Source organism: Cucurbita pepo, chromosome 11, assembly GCF_057944985.1.
Source record: "Cucurbita pepo subsp. pepo isolate OVF chromosome 11, ASM5794498v1, whole genome shotgun sequence".
NCBI classification, from domain to species: Eukaryota; Viridiplantae; Streptophyta; class Magnoliopsida; order Cucurbitales; family Cucurbitaceae; genus Cucurbita; species Cucurbita pepo.
In genome coordinates, this window is record NC_141808.1 from 6279317 (window position 1) to 6296124 (window position 16808).

The 16808-nt window shown below is 37.2% G+C and overlaps 1 protein-coding gene across 3 annotated transcripts; it reads left to right on the forward strand.

Moving 5' to 3' along the window:
* Positions 1 to 1201: 1201 nt before the first annotated feature.
* Positions 1202 to 13626, forward strand: LOC111783995 (protein SHORT ROOT IN SALT MEDIUM 1). Of its 3 annotated transcripts, none has more exons than XM_087128470.1 (21): positions 1202 to 1353; positions 1485 to 1591; positions 2289 to 2486; positions 5061 to 5357; positions 5493 to 5596; positions 5825 to 6538; positions 6634 to 6679; positions 7629 to 7721; positions 7809 to 7864; positions 8416 to 8533; positions 9301 to 9512; positions 9596 to 9659; positions 9778 to 9951; positions 10560 to 11612; positions 11713 to 11787; positions 11928 to 12002; positions 12081 to 12404; positions 12713 to 13003; positions 13093 to 13134; positions 13246 to 13308; positions 13398 to 13626. In XM_087128470.1, the coding sequence occupies exons 2-21, from the start codon at positions 1517 to 1519 to the stop codon at positions 13485 to 13487; spliced, it is 4164 nt and encodes a 1387-aa protein (XP_086984596.1). In that variant the 5' UTR covers positions 1202 to 1353; positions 1485 to 1516; the 3' UTR covers positions 13488 to 13626. The 3 variants fall into 3 exon arrangements, with proteins under 3 accessions (XP_086984596.1, XP_023520583.2, XP_023520585.2); XM_023664815.2 differs by having other exon boundaries at positions 12081 to 12371; XM_023664817.2 differs by lacking the exons at positions 13093 to 13134; positions 13246 to 13308; positions 13398 to 13626 and having other exon boundaries at positions 12081 to 12371; positions 12732 to 12932.
* Positions 13627 to 16808: the final 3182 nt, after the last annotated feature.

The following is a 16808-nucleotide window of genomic DNA, read 5'->3' on the forward strand; positions in this document are numbered from 1 at the left end:
TTTCGATCCAACGACCTTAGTTATGAGGTTTTGGGTTTTTAGTTCCGAGAACTTGATCTTGATCCATATTCTAGTCTTTGACCTTGATTTTGTGTCTTGGTTCTGGTTCTTGTTTCTCTTTTAGCTCCCTATGACACTCCCCTAGGATTTACGGTACAAGATATGAACTTGACAATCTGTTTCTAAGACTTTATGTGTTTTAAGTCACACAATTTTAACCTACGTCCAAAACTTCATGTGTTTCAAACAACGTAGTCTAATCCTATATCTAAGGCTTTATGTGTTCCTTACGATACAGTTTGAAATCTACACTCGAGGCTTCTTACGTTCTAAGCGATGTAGTCTAAGACCTATGTCCAGACTTCATATGTTCCACGCGACACGGTCTGAAATTTTTTGTCCAATACTTCATATGTCGCAAACAATATAGTCTAAATACCTATGCTAAGGCTTCATACACTTCAAGTTGTGTAGTCTGAAACTTGCATCCAAGGCTTCTGATAAGGAATCAGTACAAAGGAAGTAAGATTCAGATTACATTGTTGATCGAATATCTCAAGGCAAACAAACTTGTTTGAAATTCGAATCACTCCACAAGCAAAAATGATCATGTCAAGCTTGAATGATTCTGAACATGCAATCTAAATTACACAAAATTGCAAAGAAACTTAGCCCTTGGCTAAAGGAAAGGTAAGAATACACAACCCTAATGATAACTTCAAAAGAAAGTAAGATTTGAATTACCTTGTTAATCAAATATCTCAAGGTAAGAACACTAAATGATTTTATCGTACACGGGCGTGTGTGAGGAAGTACCACACATCCAACCCTGCCCAAAACTTGAAAGAACTTAAGGTCATGTTACGGTTTTAAAGGATAAGTCTCAATCATGTTATGTGTGTGATAGCATTACTAACTTCAACAGTGAGGTGACTTGCTGAGTATTTCTTAAAATACTCAAACCATGTACTACCCTAAAGTCCGGTAGACAGTAGTATGCCTTGATTTTCATTTTTTTTTTCATGTTTCGTATTCAAATAGAAAAAAATAAAAAAATGAAAAGTATGCATATTAATTTTCTTTTGAGAATTGACAATAAATTAATAAATAGAAGATACTAAAATTAGGATTTAATCGGACATTAAAATATTAAATGTTCAAAATAAGACTAAAATAATATTTTAAGTGGAGATAATATAAATCAAATCTGTAAGCTTCCCAGTCCATCTTCTTGGCGTTAGGGTTTCTTATATAACTCGCCAAGCCTTATTGACGAGCTCCAGTTCGTTGGGTTCGAGTATCGTATCTCTCGACCCAGAATCAATTAATCTTCGATCATTATTCCTCCGTTTGGTAATCTTGATGCCACTTTTCAATTTTCAATCTCCCTTATAATGTCATGGTGCTGTCAATTTCGGTGTGACGATGGCTTAATCCTTCAAACGAGAATTTCTAATTTATAGCTTCTTGGATTTTCACCTTAGGGTTCCTCCGTTGTTGCTGAACGTGATAGAATATGTACTCGTCTAGAGGCGGTGGTAACTACGGACAGCAGTCATCATATGCTGCACAGACTGGATATGGCCAAAATGTACGCTCTCCGCTTTCTTTTCCACTTCTGCATGTCTTTCAAACCGTAATCATGGATTTGATCGTCGATTTTTGATCGATTGATACGTTTTCCTTTTTATATTCAATTTCTGCATGTCTTCTGTACCTTAACATTATCTTGACATTTTATTTTGGCACCCCAATCGTCAATTTTTGATGTTGTGATACGCTCTCCAAGTTACCATGTCGTGGTTACAATTTTGTTCAGGACGTGTGTTATGTGATATATCTAGTTCTCTCATGCGCTGAAAACCTGTTTTGGTTTGGGTTTAGCAAACGCTGTTGACTCGATAACGTTTCTCCATGTTCTATTTTCAGTAGCGGATAGCTTACCCATTATTTTGACCTTCTATTTTCTTTGTATAAATCTAGCATTGATGAATATCGTGTTATGCGGTTTTCCATTCCTTTTATTTCAACATTCAATAGTTTATGTCTGTTTTCAGGGATATTTAAGTATAAGGAAGTATAAAAATAGGAAATGATTTTTGTCAACATGATCAGAGTATACTCCTCCCCTTGAGTTTAGAGATTCAAATCTCCACACTCTACATTTGTTGTACCGAAAAAATAGGAAATGATTATTCCTCCCTTTTCTTTTTTTGTGGATTTGTAAACTTTTATTTCTACTTTCGTCCTTGTTCTCATATTATGACAATTTTCTGGTGCTTTTGTAGTTGGGTAGTGTCTACCCTGGGAATTCTGTTGGGGGACCTGACTCGCAACAGCACTCCATGGCCTCTAGGCACTCCTCAATGTTGGGAGCTTCACAGGAAGCTGATACTGCATATAGGTCACATCCATCAAGCACCACTCATTATGGAGGGCAGTATAGTTCTGTGTACAGCTCAGTTGCATTGAGTAGCAAACCACAGGTTGGGTTCTCGCTCATTTGATTGTATTTTCCCTTGGACTATTATATTATTCTTGTATCACATCTTTTAAGCCAGTGAGTTGCTTAGCCTAAATTTACTAGGATATGGGGAAGTGGATTTCATAGTATGAAAGAATTGACAATCATCATGGTTTTGTTCAAACGTTCTGTTCATGTTATGGTGAAGATTTATTGCCCTTTTCCTTGAGCTTGCACTCTTTCCAATGTTGTGTTCTTGTGAAATTTATAAAGTACTTTATTAAGATTCAGTCCATTAGATTGCAAATATCCCTACCTTCTTATAAGGGGGGAAGCTGGTTACAAATTGGTGTCTGATAAATAAATAGAATACCTCTTAGTTACCTTTGGTTAAAGATAGTTCTTGACTAACATAGCAACGTAGCAACCTTCCCAATAAGGAAGGAACGCTCCAATTATATCATAGGGTAAAGATGGGTGCTTGAATGTATGTTTTTTTAAATGAGAAATAATACTTTTTATTGATGATTGAAAAGATAAAAGGAGTACAAAAGCTTCAAAGTCTACAAAGTGTAGACTGAGAAACAATAAGAAAAAAAGAAAAGGGAAAACTAAAGATCGCCCCTAGAAAAGAAGCCCCCCAATTGTTGGAAATATCATTAAGAAATTAGACAACATAAATATTATACAAGGAATTCCAAGGAGAACCTTTGACCTTAATTAATTCAAAATGATCTACACCATTAAGGAATTAATCTAAATTTATTTGATTTCTTTCCCACCAAATCTCCTATAGGTTTGCTTTGGTAGCATCAATTCAAAGAATCTTAGCTTTTGTGAAAGAGATGGACTGCAAATGAGGTGCTAAATTGAGCAGGAATCCTCTCCGAAATCTCACTCATATTATATTGATGGGAAAAAAGCATTCCACCAATATATGAATATGGAAAGTGAAACAAAATATGGACAGTGAAACAAAATATGGTTATGATCTTCTGGATTTAAGATCCTTACTGAAAGTCCATTCATTTTCTCTTTTCAGAAACAATTTTGTCCTCAATTAAGAACTGTGAGTATTCCTTGCCTAATCTCAATCACAGCTACTGACCTTGCAAAATTTGATTGTCTAGGAAACTCATAGGATTTAAACCCCAGGTAAGTGGTTATCATGGTTTGTGAACCCGTTCCTTTTAAAGATCATTTATTTTTCCACTAGCCTCAATGGCCACTAGGCAAATCTGTGGAAGTTGATATTTAGATGAATTTGGAACATTAAATGTATTGGATATGTTAAGAATTTTTAGTAGGTTGGTCATGCAAACATTGGGCCCAATTGTTTCAACAACAACTTCCTTGTGTATATGAACGTTCTGCAGCAAGGTTCTTAGCTTCCACATTTAGACCAAATTACTTTCCCTTTCTTTGAAACATGAAATTCACTTTTAATATATCAGTGGAAAGTAGCAATTTATACCCTAAAGTTCATAACTGGGAGAGAAACCAAAAGATACATACAAAATAGGCCTCATTTGTTTTTTGATGCCTCTGTATTCTTTCATTTTTTTCCCGTCAATGAAGTGTGGTGGTTCATATAAAAAAAGGCCTCAAGTGTATCTTTTTAGTTACAAGAGTAAATAATTTTTTAGCCTAAAAACTATATATATATATATAGATATATATAAAGAAATAAAGAAATCAACCTTGTGGGTCAGGGTAGAAGAAATTCCCTCCTAAGAAAACTTTTGCACGAGAGCTCCATATAGGTTGATGAAAGAAGGGATGTTATTTGTAAAAAAAGATTTTTGTAAGACACTTCAACATGTTATCAATAATGGAGGACATTGCTAAAACTATTTGGGCTTCAATCTGCACTAAGAGAGCACCATCTTGAGTTTCTTTCCAACAAAAAATGCCATATAAAAGCTCTAATTGCACATCCAAAGACGGTGAAGGTGGCTTCGAGGCCTTTCTAATAGAAAGGTGTGGTGTAAGCCTTGAGAGCCTCATTTTAAATGGAATGAAATCATAAATTGAATAATATTGTATTCCTAGCTCTGTATTCTTATTGTAAAACCACAACTTTTAAAATTATAATTGGAAACAATATCTAAAAGATTAGGGAAATAGACAAAGAATACAGAAAATTATTGAGTAATAGCGAAGGAAAATTATGGGAAAAAGAAACTAGAAGACATATTTCTACCATCTTTCACTTGTTTCTTTATCGTATTCTTGTTTTTGTGTTACTTCATGGGCTTGATTTGATTAGCGTGTTACCGAAGGCTAGGCGAGCTAGCCTATTTTGGTTGAGAATTTCTTACTAGAAGCATGAATACCTTTTTTTTTTGGATGGTTTGGCTGTAACATAATCAATAGCCATCTGAATATGAGTTTTGAGGACAGCAACTTTCTTTTGCAGATAGTTAATTTGTTGCGTCTATGAGTTATCAATTAGTTGTTTCTGTAGATTTTATAATAATGTTCAAAAATTGGAATTGCATATTACATTTTGCATTAGAGGTTTCTTTGTCTTAGTATCGCCAGTTTCTTATTATCCAGCATCAACTAAATTATTGAGCTATTTTTCTGAATACAGGGTCCTCCACTGAGTGCCAAAGGGAGTAGTGTTGCATCAGCTTTGGACGGTCGAGGAGGCTATGCCCCAGCTGTTCCTGATTCCCCCAAGTATCTGTCAAGTGACTATATATCATCTTCAAACCATGGCTATGGTCATAGAACTGATCAGTTGTTCACTGAAAAGGTCACTGAATATCCTACTCTTGATAGGCGGCAATATAGTGAGCATCAGAGTGCTTATTTAGGGAGGGATTTGAAAACTGATGCAGCTGGTAGATTTTCTGAATCTACTGTTGGCTTTGGGCATCAACGTCATGTATGGTTTCTATAGGAAATTTTTTTTTTCCATACTTTGTTTCTTTCTCAAGTTTTTTTTTTTCAGAAAATGAGCTTTGGTTATTCAGTTTCTGCATGTTTTCTTGATGGTATTCTCTCTATTGTATTCCAACAGGCTGACTCGTATGACCGTGTTGACCAGATGTCCTTGCTTCGTCAAGAGCAGTTACTAAAAGCTCAATCTCTGCAATCAGCAGATGCCCTTGATGGGAGCTCAAGGTACCGTACTTTTGTCAGCACATTTTTTTGTTGCATTTAGTCAAGGTTGGTTTGCTTTTCCTATGGAAATTTGGAAGTCTGTGGTTGTATGACTCATCCAATAGTCAAAAAGATATAACAGCTAAATTCTTCAGGTTTTTCATTCTTCTTTTATTTGTGTTAATCTATACAATGAATGAGATGATTGTCTGTTTCTTATGACGCTAAGTAGCCGGACATTTCTGGCAGACAAAATGATTATCTTGCAGCAAAGGCTGCTGTTAGTCGTCATTCCACCCAAGAACTTCTCTCTTATGGAGTAAGAGTAGATGCCGATCCTCGCAATGTGTCAGTGCTTAATGCTTCTTATGGTGGACAACACTCGACATCAATTTTAGGGGCTGCTCCGCGTAGAAATGTGGATGAACTTATCTACACCCAGAGTTCATCAAATCCAGGTTATGGAGTGAGCTTGCCACCAGGTAGAGACTATGCTGCAGGGAAGGGCCTTCATGGAACTTCTCTTGAGTCAGATTATTCAGGTAGTATGTTGACACGTAAAAGCCATCCAAGGATGGATGAGCACAAAGATAATAGAGCTGGTTATCTTCGGGAATTCGAGCTTAGGGGGGAGGATCACCAAAGGGAGCGTTTTCGCATGAGAGAGAAAGAAAGAGACAGGGAGAAGGCACGCGAACGAGAACGGGAACGGGAACGGGAACGTGAACGGCGAGAACGTGAACGTGAACGGGATAGAGAACGAGAAAGAGAACGGGAAAGAGAACGGGAAAGAGAGCGCATCTTGGAAAGGCAGAAAGAAAGAGACAGAGATCTCAAATGTGGGCCTGAAATTAGGCGTGAACGCACTCCACCAAGAGTTTCTAAGGACAGACATGGTTCCTCTTTGTCAAAGGAGAGGAGACCATTACGCCGAGATTCTCCGCATTTTGAAGCTTTGCATAGGTGGATCTTGATGTTTATTTGATCCTCCTATAGTTCCCCATGCAGAATCTTTTATTGGTCCGTTTTAACTAACTCGGTGTTCTTTAATGCTGAAGGCATCACTCACCTGTTAAAGAAAAAAGGAGAGAATATGTCTGCAAGGTAAAAAGATCTGGAGCTCAGTCATTCAATGATTTTGACAAGATATATCCCATTAAATATCTGGTTCCTTCCTGTTCGAGTACTTTAGGGACTGGGCTTTATAGGATTTAATTCGCTTGCTCCAGATTTTCTCCTCATTCTCTCCATTGCTTCTTGGCTCTGGAATTAGTGTGGAAGCCTCAAATTATCTAAACCTTGGTTCTTCTCCCCCTTTTGTATATTGTTGCATCTGATTCAGAGTTCCCTCACTTTCCAGAATTTGTTTTTCCCATTGGTTTTCTTGTTTTGTTTTTCATTGGTTGCTTGGATTCCGTTTGTTCATTACCTTCCTTGGCAAAAACAGGGGTTTCCGAGATTCTTCATGTTTCAAAAGTTTCTCTTGCAATTTTCTTGTTCAGTCCTCTATTTGCTCCACCAAGATTCCATTTGTTCATTGCCTACCTCCACTTTCCCACTTTTGTGGAACAAATTACTCTGACATTTCTTTTTCCCCCCCCTATTTGATTGCAATATTACTTGGATTCCATTTGCTCATTTCCCCTTGAGTCCCCATTCTTCTTTAACCATCTGCTTTTTAAAGCATATAGTTCGTTTTGCAATCGTGATAAGATCATGCCTTGTTTCTGGGAGCAGCGTGGCCAATCTTCTGAGCTCCTGGAATACATTTGGAGTTGATCTTTATCTTGTACATCCGTTGTTTATCTAAAAATGCTGGAATTATTTGTTTTTCGTTTTAATTTGACTTGAATGATCTTTAATTTTTCCCGTATGTATAATGATTGGTAAGAACATGTTAGGATTGTGATAATCTCATGAAATAAAATTGTTTTTACTTCCCCAAGGGAATGCTTGTTTATCTGTTCTTTGAGCTTTCTTCTTACTTTTGCATGATTGTGTTTTTCTTTCTGTTGCAACCAAAGATTTGATTCTTGCCTTCCATCACTTGCAGGTGTACGCGCACAGTTTAATAGATGTACAGCGGGATTATTTGTCATTAGAAAAGCGATATCCCCGACTCTTTGTATCCCCAGAGTTTTCGAAGGTGCATACATCATGTTTTACGTGTTTTAGGAGATTTCATAATTGATTGATGGTGGATCTTTGGACCTGATGTTTTCAGTTAATCTAGGTTATTGTGAATTGGCCAAAGGAGAAACTCAACCTTTCCCTTCATACTCCTGTCAGGTATTTATCTTTTCCTCATGTAGTTTGAAACTTTTCTTGTAGCTTCTTCGAGAGAGTTCATGCTCATTTTTATTTCCCCCACTCTTCCTTCTGTCAAAGCTGACGGTTGGAAATTGTATTATATGGCTTATTTGGGTTGAGCATTTTATTTCTATCTACTTTGTGCATGTCTTTGTCCACGCTTATTCTGCATCAAGCACAAGTTGCATTTTTATTTTATTTTTTTTATTTTCCTCTCAATGCGGGTTCTGCCACTTTGATGGAGCTTCTGGGTTTTATGAAAAACAAAAATCATCAGCAAAGGTTTTATTTATTTCATCAAGGACGAGGTGACATGATAAAAACAGAAATTTAACCTATCTCCTAATTTTCCAACGCTATATAATTACCTGATTTTTTTTAATTTTTATTTATAAGAGAGTTTCTCGAGCATCTGTCTCCTCTTTGCATACTTGTGGATTTTATGATTCTGAGTTTTGAATAATCGATTGTTGATGAAAGAGTGTATTAGGAAAGAAAAATGGCAATCTAATTCCTTCTTGTTGCTACAGTTTCGAACATGATTTTATTGAAGAAGGCACTGTATCTGGCTCAAAAGTGCTTTCCGATGAGCTTAAGGCTAGAGAACCTGAGAAATCAGATCATGTGAATATAGTATGGAATGTGAAGGTAGGTTGCTTGGAACATCTCTCTAATGTTTTCTACAATCACTCTGTTTCTCATGAAATATCCCTTTATGTTCTTGTCCCTTCTGCAAACTTTTTTGTTCTCTGATTTTCAGTGTGTTATTCAAAGAAGTATAATCTGCTGGCCAATTTATGCCTTCACCATCTTTAATGGTCCTTTTCTTCTTGCATTGTCCCCTTAAAAATTTTGGTTTTTTTATTTTTATTTTTATTTTTTATGTCCTTACAAATGTTAGAACACAAATTTATTTCCCTGAAAGATGTATATTGAAGATATACCAAGGACAAGGAAATGTTTTCTTTGGAGATATGCTTGCTGCTGCTGTTCTCTGTTATATTTGAATGGAGGAAAATGATGTTTTATTGTCCAATTTTTTTCCGACAAGAACAGACACTACACTTGTTCTTAGCTAGAAGGCCAATAAAGGTTTTATTACGGACCAAGTTTTGGAAACCCTGCTTGAGCATTGAAGATTTAACCACTTTGTTTTTAGCCACCTAAATTATGTATGTAGAATGAGGAAGAAGATGAAGTGGATGCTAATGAATCATAGTAGATACATGCATTAATTCACAAAAAAGACTGGTCAAGTTGTACATGAACAACTTTATCTGAACATATTTTTCTCATTGCGATGGATCATTTTAGTTTTTATTCTCCTCTTCACATTCATTTTGAATTTAAACCAGGTGAAGAAAAAATAGTTTAGTATCCTGGTGCTTGTGTATTTATATTATCTCCTGGACCAGATTATTTTGATGAGTGGTATCAGCAAAAATGCTCTTGAGGAGTTATCATCTGAGAGAAGTTCCGAAGACCGCATACCCCACTTTTGCAATATCCTTAGGTTTGCCATTCTTAAGAAAGACCGCAGTTTCATGGCAATTGGTGGTCCATGGCAATCGTCTGATGGTGGTGATCCTTCAGTTGATGCTGACGCTTTAGTTCAAACGGCCCTTAGGTTTGTGCTATGTCCTACTTGTGTTTGTATGCGAGAGAGAGAGCATTGCTGTTTTGTCTTACTTGTGCCTTCTTCATATCCAGATATGCAAAGGATGTTACGCAACTAGACTTGCAAAACTGCCACCATTGGAATCGTTTCCTAGAGGTTTGTATGTACAATACTGTTAATCCCTGATTGTGTTTTGTGCTCGTATATTGAGTATCTAATTTTGTTTATTTTTCAAAATTAAAGTGCTGACACTAGAGGGTATTTGTCTCATCAGATACATTATGATAGATATGGCAAGGATGGGGTTTTCAGCCATAAAGAAGTCTCTGTACTACTTGTTCCAGATTTATCTGATTGTCTCCCTTCATTAAATGTGTGGAAGGAACAATGGCTTGCACATAAAAAGACTGTTGCTGAGAGAGAGCGCCACACTGTACTGAAAAAGGAGGTTTGTGTTTATATTGCTTTAAGTAGAAGCTTCCATGAATATTGGGGCATTATTTTTCTGAAGAACTCGTGGCTGTTAGCAAGGTATTAATGAAAACAACTTTTTAAATGCTTCCATGTTTAATGGCAACTTGGACTGGATCATTCCAAAAGACAAGGATGATATTCCAGCTGCTGTGTCATTATTGGGATAAACTTTTAATAGGACAGAGATTGCCAAACATGCAATAATATTATGAATTTCCTATTTATATAATTTACTTGAATTTGTATATATAATTTACCATCCTTGTCGTTGAAGATTCCTTGATTCCTTTCAAGCCTATATGTATATATATATTGGTATTGTGTGCTTTTCCAAATAGAAGTTATCTATTTGAAGTTTATACTGCATTGCTCTTAAGAAAACATGGGTCATGGGGATGGCTAGTTTTTAACTTCCTATGTAAGTTTCTTGTGGGGCGCATTTTTGTTTAGTCCTTTACTAATTCATTATCCTTGTATTTCCAAGCCTTGGATAACATGGCAGCCTTTTGTCTCATACTAAATTTATGACTCAGGATTTTCTTTTTATATTTCTGCACTAATATAACAATGTTGAATTCTCAGATATCCAAGGAGGCAAAGGAAGGGATGGAAGATGATAAGGTGTCAACCAATCAAGCAGACATAGATGAAAAGGAAAAGAGTGACAACGGAGACAAAAGGAATACATCCGAGGGAAGGGGTAATGAAAGCAAGGATGCTGAGAATGTTGAGAAACCAGATCAAGGAGAAGCTGCTGGTGATACACAGAAAGTTGGCACTGTGAAATCTGGAAAAAAGAAGATTGTCAAGAAGATTGTCAAAAAGGCCAAAACGGTTGGTGATGTAGCCAGCAAGAATAATGTCAAGCTGGATGAAAAGGCTAGTGGAGAGAAGAACTCTGACGTTCCTTCGGATCAACCTTCCGGTGATTCTCCTGCTGTGAAGACATTTGGAAGGAAAAAGGTAACTAAACGGTTGGGCAAAAGTCCTCAAAATGAAAAAAATAAAGATATACTTCCAAAAGTAGAAAATGAAATGGACTGCTCTGAGGATAAGTCTAAGGATAATTCAGACCTCCATGCAACAGTGGGTCAAGATACTACTGTTGTGAAAACAACTGTGAAAAAGAAAGTTATTAAGAGGGTTCCTAAAAAAAAAGTTACTGCTGTGGTATCTAGCGAGGAAGTTTCTAAAAAAGATGAAGATGGTGATGGGAACGAGAAGAAGGTTACAACAGATGAAACACAGGATGTGGAGAAGTCCACTATAGATGATAAACAAGAAACGATGATTCCTCAATCAAAGTCGACATCGCCTACTTCATTGAAACCTTGTGATTCTGTAAGTTTGAATAAGGCTGAGAAAGAGAATGTGAAGAATGACAATGAAACTGGCAAGGAAATCAGTCCTGTGACCAATTCGATTGACAAACAAAAAGTTGGTGAGAAGGATAGCGGTAACGGAAAGAGAGAAAAATCTAGAGATAGCGAACAATCAAAAGATGAGAAAGAGAAAATGGGTAAAGATGAGTCTAGAAGCAAACCAAACAAAGAATTAAAAGAAAAGAGAAAGCCTGAAGAACCTCATCGACATCCGGGGTTGATACTACAGACAAAATGCAGCAAGGATTCCAAAGTAGGTTGATTTTAGCCAGATCCATTTACATTAACAGTTTGACATTGATCCTACAACAACATATCTTAATTATATCACTTGGTTTCAATATGCAATACAGTTTCGGTCATTGTCGCTTTCCCTTGACTCACTCTTGGAGTATACAGACAAAGACATTGAAGAATCAACTTTTGAGGTACCCGTCCTGCAGATAGGAAGATATTCACTGTCTTCTCTTCCTAAAAATTTTCTGTTAAAATCTTCTCCTTACTGATTGAAGGCAATATTTACTGGTTTATTGCTATACTTACATTGCGTTTTCTTTTCCCTTCACAGCTTTCACTCTTTGCTGAATCACTCTATGAAATGCTTCAGTATCAGATGGGATCCCGTATTTTAACTTTCCTCCAGGTTTGTTTGAGTCAGTTAAATTATTGTTCTGATGATTAAAGCTTTACATATTTATTCTATCTTTTATGTTGGCAATAGAAATTGCGTGCCAAATTTGTGGCAAAGAGAAATCAGCGAAAGAGGCAACGTGAAGAAATCCAAAAGGGGGAAGACAAATCATCACCGAAACGGCCAAAGACTACCGACATTCCTATTGAAAATCAATCTATCGAACCAGAAACATTACATCTATCTCAAGCAGGTGCTGAAACACCTGCAGTGGAGGGGAGTGACTCTGCTGGTCATGTTGATGAGATAAAGATGGAAACTGAAACAGATAACGGTGAAGACCCAGAAGAAGATCCTGAAGAAGATGAGGAACTGGGCGACGTAAGTTCTCAACACAATTCAACTAATAATGAGGCATCTCTCTTTTCTCTCTTTCCATCCCCATCACAGAATCATTTGGAAAGAAATATGTGCTGCTTACTGTGAATTTAATGTTAAAGGTCAAAAATTAAGTTTATTATTTGAGGCGGGACCATCTCAGAAAGGTTCATGTCTAGGCTCTGGAATGTGCGGTGTGCCTGTGCTCTTCTACTTTATTTCTATGTCTAATGTATTGTATTATATAGTTTAGATCTCTAATGTATTGAGTTTAATTATTCTATAAAATTCTTTTTCATGAGATAATATTTTGAGATCATGTTATGTTTTCCTTGTGATAATAGAATGAAACGGATGCTACAGTTGAAACTAATGATGAAAAGGATGCTACAATGCAAACCAATGGAGAGGATGCCAAGACTGAATTGAACGAAGAGGCAAAGGCAACAGCAAATGTTGAGCCTGAAAAAGTTGCAGCAAATCAACCTGACAAAGCCATGGTGTTGAACCAGGAGACTCTTAGCAAGAAAACGACAGAGTCCGATAAAAGAGGGGCAGAAGAAGAGTCGAAGAAGAAAGAAGTTTCGCTTTCGCCTCCCAAAGAGGCAGCAGCGGTAGACAAGGAGCTACTGCAGGTGCTTTATGAACCTTTCCAACTTCTTCAAAATTAGAATTAGTTTGCGGAAACTTATTCATTCTTTCTAATTATGGTTCTCTGAAACAGGCTTTCAGGTTCTTTGATCGAAACTTGGTTGGGTATATTCGGGTAAATCTAATTGTTCTTTCGAACTTCTCTATTCGGAACACGAACTCAGATTTTCTCTAGTAATGGAATTGAAGATTCACATTAAACAGTCAAGTTTGTGTGGTGTATCAGGTTGAAGATATGAGAATGATGATCCACAATTTGGGGAAGTTCCTTTCGCACAGGGATGTAAAGGTGGGTAGGAAATAACATCATTCTAGCATCGTACTTGTGAATACAAATCTTGATAATAATGTCTTTTCCTTCCCCTACAAATGTATCAGGAACTTGTGCACAGTGCATTGTTGGAGAGCAATACTGGAAGAGACGATCGGATCCTCTATGGGAAACTTGTACGAATGTCTGACATTTGAAATTATAGTTTAGTATAGTATTGTTAGCTTTTTTGCCTGAAACTTAGAAAAGATTTGGGCGCTTTTGAATTTTTCCATGTTCATATTACATTCACACTTTCATCCGTTGAAGATAAATTCGATTTCTATTTTCTCGGAACCTATTAGATTCAAACTTGGATTATTCTTTTTAATTGCCTCTCTTTTAAACAATCACGAGCATAATTTGTCAAAGCCTTTGTAACCTTTTTTTCATGTAATACTAAACAGATTGGTTAGAATATATATATATATATATATATATATATATATATATACTCACTGCCACTCAAAGGCAACGTGTATATATCAGTGCTACCGATGTTTTTATTATAAGTTTAGTCTTTATTATAAGTTTAGTCTCTAAATTTGTATGTAAAGATTTATTTATTGTGTAACAATTTTAGATTTCTATTTCATTTTATGTGGAAATGTATAAAAAACTTTATCATAAAAATATAAGCTTGGTAACATAGAGTGAAAATGTCCTATACTAACTCTAAAACGACAAACTATTCTATGCGTGTGCAGTCTCCTAGGTTATGATGTCACCATTAGTCGTACAAGAGAAGAGGAGTATTTTAAGTACCTTTAATGGTCGAGTATTTTAGAAATACTCGACCCCGCTATTGGAGTTAGGTGCAAGCACATATAATCATGAGTGAGATTTATTATATCAGTCTATATTCCTTCGGCGGCTATCTTAAGCGGGTAATTGGATGTGTATTTACTATTTTACACACGACCAATACGTGCGAGTATGGTCCCACTAGTCGGTTCGTGCACACCTTCTGAACCCCTTTCTTGTCGGGCGAACATTCTCTGGCAGCTGTTGATATTGAAGACCTTTTAGGATTAGCGGTCGTCATAGCAGCATTATGGTAAACATAATGATCATTTCCCTACTTTGTAACGTACGTTTCTGTACCATCATTAAAGGAGAAGGGGTATCCCATGATGCATGAACACATAATGATGCATGAAGTCTCAACATTTTTTTCCTTTCATTATCATGTATAACAGACCCTCTTTTTCCTTAATGTCATATCATTTTATCATACCTCCACGTATATATCGGGGTTGTGCATTATACCAATTCATCGTAATGCATATCAATCATATCATATATCATAAGCTTATCATATTGTAAGGACCCTAAATTTTACCTATTTAATCTAAGGTCATTATTATATCTTGAAATGCGGAATTTACATTAAATGGGCTCTTATCATGAATGCGACTTACGCTGGCCTTTTATTACCTGGTGAAAAACGAATAAAAGGGAAAGAAAGGAAAAAGAACAACACTGAAACAACTGTCTTATACTACCCTATGATTTATTATGCGATTACTATTCAACCTATTCTAACCTATACTAATGATGCAAACCGGAATTCAACCTAAACTAACCTATACTTTGAATGCAAACGAAATTCAACCTATTCTAACCTATACTACGAAATGGAAAACAACTATCATATGCATGTGCCACGGTCTCGGGATGTGCGATGCCGCCGTCGATTTCACATGGGTGCCTTGCCTTTATTTGAAAAATATAGTAGCACGAGGCTTGAGTATTTCTAGAATACTCAGTAAGTAACCCCCTATCGGGGTTATGCAACACTCACATGCAATGAGATGATGGGACCTATATTTCAATCTGTCTTCCTACGGTGTTGTTCTAACGGGTAAATTTGGACGTGTACCATATACTCTACACACAGTCCATACGTGGCATGAGGTCCCCATTACTTCTACCTTATCATAAATGAATATAACCCCGCGATCATCTTTCATGCTTAACGTGTCATTTCTCATTTTCAGTCTACGTATCATACATAATCCTACCGGGGTTATATTTCAAGCAATTTACCGTATTTCATGTCATACATTTCATGCTGTTTACATTCAAATATTTCGTACAATCATGCATAATCATTTAGGAACATCATAAACGTCATAAGCACTACATATCACGTCATACTGAACAACATACATTCACGTTCACAAGATTACGTACTTAAGCAGAACAGTCTAAAATACAATTTAATGACACGTGCGAATCCACGGACACGTGCCAACATACAACAAACAACGCGTAACCTACGACGGGTGAGCCACTTACTTGGTAGGCGTTAGCCGAAGTACTCCCTAAAATATAAACGTAAGCTCCTAGCTCCTCGTATACGTCCTACGCTTCTGTTGGTGGTTGGTTCCTATTGGATCATTCGACACCTTCGTTAGTATTTCACAAACATAATTAATTTTCAACTTGAATTTGTGAAATACCTTAAAATGATATATTTTACCTTAAACGGGGTTGAAACTAAGTCCGGGAGGGTCGAAACAGTGACAAACAGGTCAAAAATATGTTTCCTAAGCCAAATAAGTCGCCGAGCCAATTAAGCTGCCAGAGCCGAGGGGTGTCGCGTTGCAGACGTGCCATGTGGCACAACCAGAGGGCAACGCGTGTGCAGCGGTCTCATGACGAGGCACGGGTTGTCGGGTCGAGCGCGTGGATTTTCGGTTGCAGTCGCGAGTCTGGGTTGACCGCGAGTAATGGATCTGGCCTAGACTGAAAGCAAACGTCTGCAGGTGGGCTGGGCTGTGAGCGTCGGGTATTGGATTGGGCTTGCGGGTCTCAGGTCGACTGGGTTTTTGGTCTCGGGTCGCGGCTGATGGGTTAGGCCGTAATTGGGCTTTCTGGTTTGGGCTGAGGCAATTGGGCCGCGAGGGTGTCGTCAGTCGAGGTTTGGACTAGAGTGGGTTGGACTCGGTTCGGTTCGCGGGAGTCCGGCCCTCGGGTCGGACTTCGTCTTTTTCGCTCAGTTACACGAAATTTTTTGGCGACCTCTCTCTCTCCTCGGTAACGTCGTTCCGACGTCCTTTTTTCTCATTTTTCCTACATTTCCGTGTCTCCTCCCCTTAATCCCGTTTATGGTGTTTGTTTGGTTCGTAAGGTCCTCACACTCTCGGATCTGAGAGGGTTCGAAAATCCGACGTTCTGTCTCCCTTACCTGATATGAATCGAACAACTGATCACGTGCATGTACCCGAAGGACCGATTACAAGAAGCAAGGTTAAGAAGATTCAAGAGGCCTATACATTGCATCTTCAAAAGCTAGCTAGTGTACCGGTTGAAACAAAGACTTTTGAGCCCAAAAATCTTTATAGCATTAGCATATCAAATCAAGAAGATAATGGAGTGGCTGATATTGGAAAGTAATTAGAAGACTTGCCTTTAGTAGTTGAATTACCAATTAAGGAAATTATTAATGCCTTATTTTCTTCAATTTATATTTA